Source organism: Tigriopus californicus, chromosome 5 (assembly GCF_007210705.1).
Source record: "Tigriopus californicus strain San Diego chromosome 5, Tcal_SD_v2.1, whole genome shotgun sequence".
In the NCBI taxonomy this organism is placed as follows: domain Eukaryota; kingdom Metazoa; phylum Arthropoda; class Copepoda; order Harpacticoida; family Harpacticidae; genus Tigriopus; species Tigriopus californicus.
In genome coordinates, this window is record NC_081444.1 from 8328217 (window position 1) to 8338278 (window position 10062).

The following is a 10062-nucleotide window of genomic DNA, read 5'->3' on the forward strand; positions in this document are numbered from 1 at the left end:
GAAGACAACAACTCGTGGGATATAAGGGTTGGAGGTCACGATCCTCCTTCGCGCGACCTTAAAATTCGGCTACTTAGACAGTGATAGTGATTAGCATTTGACCACCTGACCACCTCCTTAGAAATTCAAGGGAATAATCGAATTAGGAATCCTTGTCCTGTGGGGCATTCACCACTGAGTAGAGCAGTGGAAAATTATGATCCGTGCACTATATTCAAATAAAATGATGATACATCTTCCTAAGAAATGAGGTGAAATAAGGCGATTGAAGGTAGAGTCGTCAGTGCATAGCAATATTCTCATCTGAGACTCTTCAGAGCCCGTTTCCAGTATGTATCTGGGCCACCCTGTTGGCCGTTTTGGAATAGCCTGTGCACGGGCGGGCTCAACCATGCCCACCCCAAAGCACAAAAGTCTGGCCGATGTTGGAGAGTTAAGCCGTTTGAAAATCAGTTCATAACTGTGTTTAGGGAGCTTGTATTGAACTAGCAAAGCACACAGACCGAAAGTGACTTATTAAGGTCTATGTTAAAAAATCAATGAACCTTAGACTTAGTGCCCTGCAATAGTATAGTGCACTGCTTATAGGCTCAAAGTCTAGGTAAATTAACTACTAAGTTTTTGGAAAGAACGAAATGTGCCTTTCATTCGACGAAAAATCCTGTTTTATGGCTTGCAATACAGCTCTGACTTTCTTTGCCTTGTGGTAGAGTCGTAAAAAGGCAATTTGATTTGATTGTATTGAAGTATTTTGTCGCTGTGTCTTACAAGGACAAACTGATCAGGATTTGCCCGACTTAATTCCGATCCCTTGCATATCAATCGATTCTCATAAAATCTTTCACGTAGCGGTTCCTCAAAAAAATGTTTGAAAAAACACAACCAATATCCCCCCCTCACTCGGCCTCTTTGCAGTTTTGACATTCTCTTCCGTAATTAATTTGAGTTTTAAGACTCAAATTTAACAAATTTCATTTAAATTCATTTCAAACCTTCCAGGAACAAAAGAAGTCGACGCTTTCAATTATCTTAACCTTTGGAAAAAAGAGCTTGACCATAGTGCATTTTCAAATTAAGATTGTCTAAACCTGAACAGGATTTCGTCCTGGATATAACGTCGTTCATGGTCCTCATACTCCTTCATGGCGTGGGCTAAACGATTTCTCAACCATTTTTTTTTCTTTACTAAATTTAACTTTGAATGAAATGACATACGCATGCCTTTGAAACGTCGATCGCCATATCAGGAAAGCTTGTAACATTACGCAAGCCACGTTCCTACCTTGGAGTTCAAGCTGAACGTGCTATTCTTCAAGTTGTGATGAGCAAGGGGCACCCAAACTAAGGGCTGGTTTAATCATGGATCATCAATCCAAATTGGACAATAATGTAACGGCTCGACGAGCAGCCTGGGATTTGGAGCGTGAAAATCTTCAACAACGGCTCATCTTGCCAGAAGAAAATGCCGAAGAGGAGAAGCTCGAAGGATCACTCCCCAACCTTGTAGGAGGGGTGGACCTCTCATTTGTGCCCGGAGACGAATCCGGAGCATGTGCCGCATACGTGATTTGTCAAGCACCCAACTACCAACAAATAATTTGGCAACGTACACGAATGATAACTTTAACCGCCCCATACATCCCGGGATATCTGGCTTTTCGGGAGGCAGAACCTTTGGCTCAATTGATTCAAGAGCAAAAGACGGAACGACCGGAATTGACTCCGGAAATGCTTTTAGTGGATGGAAATGGATTGCTCCATCCTCATCGGTTTGGTTTAGCTTGCCACCTGGGAGTACTCGTTGATTTACCATGCATCGGTGTGGCCAAAAATCTGTTTCAGATGAGTGATGAGGGAATACTAAGGGATCAACAATATCACACTGGAGTTCGAGATCTCCGAGAGCCTGGGCAAGTTTTTCCATTGATGGATACCTCGGGTAGAATATTGGGCCTTGCCCTAAAAACCACAGCCCAAAGTTCAAAGCCTGTTTTCGTGTCCGTTGGTCACCGAGTGACCCTAAATACCGCCAAGCGAGTCGTTTTGGCTGTATCCACCTATCGCGTACCCGAGCCCATTCGGCATGCGGATATGATCTCGAGAGAATTCATTCGGCAAAGGGTCAATGCCGAAAAAGTGTTCAATGCTCTCGCTAAACCTCCTCCAGATCCTTCAAGACTCCGTGCGGATTGAAATATCGATCCAACAATCACCCCCAGTTACGCATCCATTCCCCTTTCGCCCATGGCATCATTGAGATCAGATCGTAATTTGGCCGATGCCAAGAAACGTGAGTGGATCCGACAAAATGATCCCGAACTCCGTCATCTTCAAAATAAGATTGACCGAGCGTACATTAGCCAAGATCTTCGCCGTCAACTAGTGGAACGGCAAAAGTCCCAAGAAGTTCGAGAGAGGCAACATTTACAAGAAATTCAAGAACAAAGGGCTTTGATTGAAGAAGATCTCGCGTTCTGTCAACAACAGGATCAGCTAAGACATGTCAAACGATATCAGTATGGCCAAGATTTGGAGCGACAATTAGTAGAACAGGAGAGGAACCGGAAATCAGCGGCCAACCATCAGTCTGAGTTTGATAAAAATATCATCGAGGAGGTTGTGGCTCAGGTTCAAGAAGTAGAAAGAAAACGTATTCAAGCCAAGATCGACGAACAAACACGAGTCAAGGAAGACATTGACAAGCACCTCACCCAAAGAGATCAATGGCGACAAGATGAGCTTCGGAAAGATGCTCTGGAGGAGCAGAAGGTGTGCCTTTATCTGAAAGAAAAGGCTGTCTGGGTTCAACAGCAAGAGAAACTCTTCCAAGAACGACGCAAACGAAGAGATCACCACATCGGTTTGTTGGCCCAAAAACTGCAAAGCACCAACAATTGGAAGGAATGGCAACATGACGTATTCTGGCAATATCAGCATTTACAAAAAGATTCACAAGAGCGAAGAGACGAACATCTGCGTCAATTGGCTCAAAGGCAGAAAAAGTCTCAAATTCAAGAACTCCTTAAGCAAGATTATGAAGCAAAGCAACACGAATTAGCTCGACAAAAGACTCGAGCTCGTTTGGAGGATCAGGTCTGGCAAAAATGGATGGATCAGATGAAACGAGAGCAAGATCAAGCGGAAATGGACCGATGGTCGCAACAAAGGCGCTCGTGGCGGAATGATTGGGAACACACGAAACAATTAGCTCAGGCCAAAAGTGAACAAGAGAGGCGTGCCAATCAAGAAGCAAGACACATAGAGAAAAATGAAATTGCAAAACGGACCCAGATTTGGCGAGAGGAACGTCTCAAAATTATTAGAGAACATTATCACAAGCTGGGCGAGAGCTTTCCAACAAGTGTTCTGCGACCGGAAGATATTGACCTTATAGCCACTAATCTCCCTTGAAAAACCGGCCCAACTAACAGGTTTTGCACTGTTTACCCAAAATACTGTATGTCCTCAATTTTCCTTTTTGTTCGTTCTGGTTTGATATCCCAGTCGTTCTAATCCACTATGACAATGTCCACATGTATATTACTTAGTTTAAAAACAAACTTGGCCTTTTTAACTCTCCTGAACTTCATATATATCAGTACATATATATTGTATATGTTTTCATGTACTTTTAGAGATTTGTATCTTACAATTTCATTCAATACAAATCGAATTATTAGTTCCTTGTGGTATCATAATCATCTTTGTTACATACAGCACCTAGTAAAATTGTCAGATAAGATCTATGGATGACACTTTTATTCAAACTGGCAAGTAATTGACCTCAATGGCATTTTTGATTGCAGCTTTGCCAACAGTTTTCTTCCAAGACAAAAGCTGTAGGTCGACCACTTTCCTCTTTTGTCAACAATTTTGTTTCTTGCTTTGTATGATAATTTCTTTTGTCAAGAAACGATCATGTTCCACGAGTGTGACACTTTCTTGTTTGAAATACATATGAAGTTTAGGTCATGTGACTTTAAGTGGACCCCGTGCCATTAGTTATTTACTCATCTTGAAGCGTTGAGCCGATATTATTATAATAATCTTTATTGCGACTCTTGGTCATGTCCTGGGGTAAAAATAACTTCATTGCAATGGGTTACATGTCATATGATTCAAATAGTGTTCTTTGAGTAGAAATTACTTCAGTTGCATTATCAAGGTGAAGAAATTTCAGAAAAGACTTGAAAAAGTAACTAAGGAATTCAATGGTGCAATGGTCTGTTAATGAAAAAAAATAATGAACCAGCCTTTTGAGCGCAATTTCACTATGCGGTCAGTCCAGTTCTGCGTGAGTAAAATGCATGTGTACAAAAGAAAACAGAATATTTCGACTATTCAAATCAACGCAATATCAATTGTAATTTGGATTTAAGTTAAGCAAACTTTTTTTTTCAAGCTTGAAATGTGATTGCAATGAGCAGTACTATTGTATTCATTAGAATTGACTTGATGAGGAAAGGCCCAAAACTTGAATAGTGGCGTAAAGGCACTACAAATAACCAGGGCTTGAACTGTTACCTACAAAAAGCGACGTGTTACCGTTACCATTACTTTCCAGAAAAAGTAACGCGTTACCCTAAGACTTTATGGCGTTACCGACACCGTTACTTTTGCAGGAAAAAAAGATGATCGAAAAGTGCTTAATAAGCCGGTTTATACGAACTTTTAACGTTTAGGAATTATGTATAACCTAAAACAAATGACGATTCAATACGAGGGTATAAGGGTACAAGGGTTCGAGGATTAAGGGTTGTTTGGCTTGTATCGTTTTTCACTTTTACTAAACATGTTGACAAGTATTTTGAATTTTGCTTTTCATGCTTTGAAAAAGGTTAACATGAGGCCACTGGTTTGACACGAGGAAGATCAAGTTAAATTTTGAGGCATGCAACCGGTAATGTCATACGTTACAGAAAATTTGAATTGATTACCCATGGATTTCTCGAAGACCTCTGTTTCTTTAGATGTCCGTGGATTACCCTAGTAATCCCAACCTGCCGCGATCATTTATTTGAATACCATTAGTAACCACTAGAGGGCTAGTCTAGTTCGCGCGATCTCCCTCAAAATGACAACTCGAAGATAATTTTTAGCTGATAAGCGGCGAGCTTTGAAGCCATAGGTTGCGTGGCTCAAGATTTGGCCCTATCCGCTGATTCGATTTCACAACACAAACAAGGATCTCTTTCGTCCTCGGGGACCCGCCGGATCGTGGATAATTTCCCAACACGCAATCAACATTCCCGTGGACAACCTGGCTTGTTATTCGATTGACCTTGCCCTCGGCCCTTCCCTAGTTCGCCACTGAAGCACTCATCAGAGCCGTTTTGAACCTCGGAATCCCTCTTTAATTCCTCATCCTAGATGAGTGGGGTGGGTCCTGGCCGGGTCCTCCCTTGAGTGGCAGGCAGGCATTGGACATAGACATTGGAAGGGTGGGCTCAACCGTGTTGACAGCCTAGGATCCGGTGGAGTGTTCGACTGATCGAGTGATCGACGGATGGACTGATCGACAACCCACCCGCACCAGGAGGATGCCCAAAGTCTGGTCCGAATATTTGTTTGATCGCTCCTTAGGGGCGACCAGTCCCGTCCGTGGCGGGGCTTGGAGTCATGGCCAATGCCTGGCCCAGCTTCACCAATCCTGGACCGGACCAGGCTCGGTTGGGGCTGCCCAGGACGCTCGCCCAGCCACCACCTCTTACCGGGGACTGGCCTTGGAGCCTAGTTTAGCCGGTGGGATCTATAATCTGGACTACAATCCCGACGGGTGCGCGACTGAGGCTCAACGGATTTCCAGTCTGATCCGGTGGTGCTGAATGAATTCATGGCTCCGTCTTATTATTTTGTTCCAGGTCGGTGGTGGTGGCCGCTTGCGAGCAACGCAATATTCTCCTCTGTGATCCCCGTCTCCAGCGGGTGGTGAATATCGTGTACAAAGCTCACAACGATGGCGTCAACTGTGTCAGGTAAGGCAGCCCGGGCCAGGTCCCGTTTATTGGGTAGGATCCCATAGTTTAGGGACTGCACTAATGGCCGTGCCCGCCCCAGATTTCTGGATCAGCATACGTTTGCCACATGTTCGGATGACAATACTGTGGCACTGTGGGACGCCCGATATTTAGACTCTCGTCTGCGTACATTGGCCGGTCATTCCAATTGGGTCAAAAACATCGAATTCTCGGCCAAAGATCAGCTCTTGCTTAGTTCCGGCTTTGATGGGGCCGTCTATTTGTGGGATATCAAAAAGTGCTCGGAAAGTGAGCCCAATCATCGCAAAATCCTCTACAGTAACGGTCTCATGCGAATGAAAATGTCGCAAGGATCGGAGCGTATGGTTATCACCACCATGAACGGTTACATCATGGTCATTCACGATCTCGACCTCCATCACCTCGAATCCGATTTGTACGGTTTTAAAGTAGGTAGTGACGAAATGGTCGACCGGTACTTGATCTTAAAGTTTCATTTTGATTCACCGTAGGCCAACACTTATCGACTGATGCAAATTTCGGGTCAAATGATGCCTGGCGCCATAGAATATTCACGACTGTTCCAAAACAAGCGCAATCGAATCGAGTTCATCAGTGATTTCCCGGCGGACAATGATGCTGAAATCATCTCCAGCCTTGAAATTCATCCTCAAGGTTGGGTAGCTGTCACGAGAAACGTATCTGCCGATGAAGGGTCTGAGGTAAAAGAATGCGTCTCTGGTATCAACTATGCAGTACTAATTGAAATTTAACTCCTGAAATAGTGGTGTTGTGTGCATGATATTCATTCTCCGGCCCAAGAGTCCATGTCCAGTCTGGAAGACGAACAAAGTCGCCTTCCTCTTGATCCCTCATCCCCTCGAATTCGTGGCAATGCATCATCCAGACGCAGTAGCTCGTCGGGTTTATTTCGATTGGCCAACTACCTCGCATCTTCCAACCGCCTAGGATCATCCAATCCACCGCAAAGAGCGGGTGAAGGCGATGATCCTAACCCGGAAAGTTCGGCCAATCCCATGCCGGTGGGTGAAGGGACGTTGGCCAGGGAAATCACCACAGATGGCGATCGACCCCGAATCCATATCCGATCGCGAGCAGTGGCCATGGAAAGTCTTCAAATATTGCAAACCCTGGCACGTCGTTATGAAATGGCGGGTGAAGAAGCCGAATCCTCGGGTAATGGCGAATCAGAGGTCGGTGGCGAGTCGGATGTCCCTCACAGACGAAGACGACGAACAAGATTGCTTGCCGAGGGGTCTGAGGATGCTTCTGGATCGTCGCCAAATAGCAACGACCTTCGTGCTGCGAGCTCGCCGTCTTTTGAAGGTGCCAACCCGATGGTGATTGATGTCAGATCCCCTTACCATCACCGGGTGGTGAGGAAAGTACCTTTGAAAGAGGCTAATATTCACCTCAACCTCCCACGTCTGACCCATTACATTCAGGAATCCCACACTGGGCAAGGATTCATTAAAGAAATCTCATTCAGCCCCGACGGACGAGTGTTCTGCTCCCCTTTTGGATTTGGGGTGCGTATACTGGCTTTCGATCCAAAGTGTCAGGATTTGTCGGATACTATCCATGAAGTGGAAAGTAATGGACCTCGAGAGCTCCACGAAGTGGGCTTAATCAAGGGCCATCATAGTGGCTCTGTGCTCTCCTGTGCCTTCTCTCCAACTCAACACATACTCGTCACTGGTTGTCGAAATGGCCAAATTGCCTGGCATCACCCTGCATTATGATGTCAGAGATCTGCGATGCCGGAAAATGATAGGCTGACGAAACAAATTCGTGTCAGCAAATTCATTTGAGTTTATTTATATAAAAAATATGTTACATAAAGTGAAGGTCTTTCGTCATGTTATATTACGTTTATTAATGTTGTTATTATTGATTCTTGGCCTTTATTCTCACTAAGTTGCTGGGAGTGATTTCTCTTCATTGTTGTTACTGGGGTGAGATGCTGGAATTGCTTGAGGGACCACTAATAACAGTGACGGCTCAGGCTAGATCCTAAGAATCGATGATTTTTTTCATGGTAGGAGTAGAGGCACCTCGTGGAAGTCGCTTGGATCGATCTACCGATGGATAGCCGGGGCCTCCTTTTATGGAGGTCCCCTCAAAGGCAGACGTGTTGCCCAGGTGGTGATGGTGGTGAGGCATCGACTCTGACTGACTAAGCGTGGTTGACGATCCGCCACCGGCTATGGAGGTAGAGGCCGAGGCATTCTCCTTCACGATATTGCGGCACGACACCAGCTTGAGCTCTAACGCGCCCACTTTCCGCAACAGATCACCGACGATATTCAGAGCGGATATGCGAGCGGAAGGCGTAAGGGCTTGTTGACCCGTAGACAAGCCATTGGTGGGACGCTCATGATCGGATGTGGTTCCATTCCTTTTTTTGGACGGCGTGCTTTCGGATTCGACCGCAGATCCATTCTCAGATTTGGTTTCGCAATCCTCGGCCAATTTATTAGAATCGGCCGTCATCAAACCACTGGACCGCCGCTGCTGTGGATGTTGATGGTTTTGAAGTTGATGGTTTAAAACGCGCTGATGGTGGTGGTTGTTGTTGTTGGCCTCCATGGCTTGTTTGTCATTGTCAGGCATCTCTAACGAAGATGACTCCATGGACGAGAGATTGGGATGTCTAGGGGCTAAAACCCGGAGTTCGGATTTCAGATCTTTGGTCTCGTCTTTCATACGTTGTACGGCGGCCTTCAAGCTTTCTTTCTCGTCCAATTCGGACTCGAGAAATGCGTTCCGCTCAATGGCCGCATTCAGTCGGCCTTCAAAGTCCTCCAAAGATGCCAAGGTACTCCTGCGGAAAGCAAACACCAGCATTTTTCTACCATTTGAAACTAAACGAACCCCTCGATTCGATCATGGGATAGGTTCCTACCGTTTAGCGCGTTCCAAGTCGTCATTTTGTTGCTCCAGATCTCGTACATACTTGCTGAGCTGTTCTCGGATGGTCTTGATTTCCAGAAGCTCACTTTGAAGATCACTCACCTGAGAGGAAGCAAAAATGGTTCAAAATGACAGAATCAAATGACTTGTGACCCTGAGAAAGTCCCGGACTCACTTGGCAATGATATTCGCGTTGACATTGCTCGAGTTTATCTCGGATTTGGTCGTTTTCCATGCGCAATCGATTGGCCAAGGAGCGGCTGTCCTTGAGGCGGTCCTCGGCCTGTTCCAACTGCATCTCCAGCTCGGCCTCTAATTCGCGCGAGCTCAAGTGGAACTCCTCTAACTCGTTCTTGGTCTCGGTCACGTCCAATTGCAGTTGGCGAGCGCGGTCTTTCCAGAACTCGGCTTCGGCTGTCGGACTGGCGAAAGTGGGCGTGGGGCCCAGCAGATCATCTGCCACCTCTGACATGCTTCCAGGCTTTGTGTCCAAAGGCCGATATCAAATCGAGGCGAGGACCCAAGGACCCAAGGACCCAAGGACGGGAGGACGTAAGAAAGTTAGCACGAAAGGACTACGGATGTAGTAGGAGAGCGGGTCAAATCGTGTTTCACACCACACAAATGGATCTGGAGGGGGCCTGCTCAAATCATCATGGCGCATTGGTTTGGGCCAATCATGGCTGGCTTTTCCTGCTTTGGGTTCGAGCCTTATTAGTTCTTAAATCATCTGCGCACACAAGCATACACACACACCATTCATCCAGCACCAAACTTACGTAGGTATTAGGTGCGAGCGGCGAGGTGGGTGCTGAGTAAGGGGCGTAGGGGGCTTACGACCTCAGTCGAGAACTACAGTTGACAAATATGATTCGATCTATGCATGGATCGGAGCTATGTACTACATAGAACGAACATAGAAGAGCTAGCAGCGGGCCAAACGGTAAAGGAATGACAATTGACAGGCCAGTCAGCGAGACATTGGAAAGATTCGTCAAATCAGTACACGTTGATGTATGAGAACCTTGCCATCGAAAACCGAATACCTTCATACAATTATATGAAGCGTTTAGACTATTTTATGTCATTTTTTTCTTTGCCGCTAACTTGACGCCTTTTTGGCCAATGTTCAGATACACCAGATTGACTA

At 45.6% G+C, this 10062-nt stretch overlaps 4 protein-coding genes across 6 annotated transcripts; 3 read left to right on the forward strand and 1 right to left on the reverse strand.

Annotated features, from left to right (window-relative positions):
- The first annotated feature begins 598 nt into the window (after positions 1-598).
- Positions 599-3988, forward strand: LOC131880966 (endonuclease V-like). The gene has a single exon (XM_059227698.1). The coding sequence runs from the start codon at positions 1360-1362 to the stop codon at positions 2191-2193; it is 834 nt and encodes a 277-aa protein (XP_059083681.1). The 5' UTR covers positions 599-1359; the 3' UTR covers positions 2194-3988.
- On the forward strand, positions 2245-3411 carry LOC131880769 (meiosis-specific nuclear structural protein 1-like). Its single transcript, XM_059227466.1, has one exon. It carries the CDS (start codon positions 2245-2247, stop codon positions 3409-3411), a length of 1167 nt encoding a protein of 388 aa, XP_059083449.1.
- A 1180-nt stretch (positions 3989-5168) lies between the features above and the next one.
- On the forward strand, positions 5169-7863 carry LOC131880340 (DDB1- and CUL4-associated factor 10-like). The gene is made up of 5 exons (XM_059226944.1): positions 5169-5776; positions 5862-5975; positions 6058-6427; positions 6491-6700; positions 6764-7863. Exons 1-5 carry the CDS (start codon positions 5541-5543, stop codon positions 7739-7741), a joined length of 1908 nt encoding a protein of 635 aa, XP_059082927.1. The 5' UTR covers positions 5169-5540; the 3' UTR covers positions 7742-7863.
- Positions 7794-9854, reverse strand: LOC131880341 (nuclear distribution protein nudE-like 1-B). 3 transcript variants are annotated; one of them, XM_059226946.1, is made up of 4 exons: positions 9692-9854; positions 9088-9605; positions 8905-9014; positions 7794-8823 (listed from the first exon to the last, which is right to left on the reverse strand). In XM_059226946.1, the coding sequence occupies exons 2-4, from the start codon at positions 9382-9384 to the stop codon at positions 8013-8015; spliced, it is 1218 nt and encodes a 405-aa protein (XP_059082929.1). In that variant the 5' UTR covers positions 9385-9605; positions 9692-9854; the 3' UTR covers positions 7794-8012. The 3 variants fall into 3 exon arrangements, with proteins under 3 accessions (XP_059082929.1, XP_059082930.1, XP_059082928.1); XM_059226947.1 differs by having other exon boundaries at positions 9088-9608; positions 9692-9852; XM_059226945.1 differs by lacking the exon at positions 9692-9854 and having other exon boundaries at positions 9088-9653.
- Between the last annotated feature and the right edge of the window lie 208 nt (positions 9855-10062).

Coding starts and splice junctions, on each gene's coding strand:
- LOC131880966 (XM_059227698.1), top strand. CDS start 1,360: ATGGATCATCAATCCAAATTGGACAATAATGTAACGGCTCGACGAGCA.
- LOC131880769 (XM_059227466.1), top strand. CDS start 2,245: ATGGCATCATTGAGATCAGATCGTAATTTGGCCGATGCCAAGAAACGT.
- LOC131880340 (XM_059226944.1), top strand. CDS start 5,541: ATGCCCAAAGTCTGGTCCGAATATTTGTTTGATCGCTCCTTAGGGGCG. Junction 5,777..5,861: donor CTGGACTACAATCCCGACGG/GTGCGCGACTGA, acceptor ATTTTGTTCCAG/GTCGGTGGTGGTGGCCGCTT. Junction 6,428..6,490: donor CCGATTTGTACGGTTTTAAA/GTAGGTAGTGAC, acceptor GATTCACCGTAG/GCCAACACTTATCGACTGAT.
- LOC131880341 (XM_059226946.1), bottom strand. CDS start 9,384: ATGTCAGAGGTGGCAGATGATCTGCTGGGCCCCACGCCCACTTTCGCC. Junction 9,015..9,087: donor AACGCGAATATCATTGCCAA/GTGAGTCCGGGA, acceptor GCTTCCTCTCAG/GTGAGTGATCTTCAAAGTGA. Junction 8,824..8,904: donor GACTTGGAACGCGCTAAACG/GTAGGAACCTAT, acceptor TGCTTTCCGCAG/GAGTACCTTGGCATCTTTGG.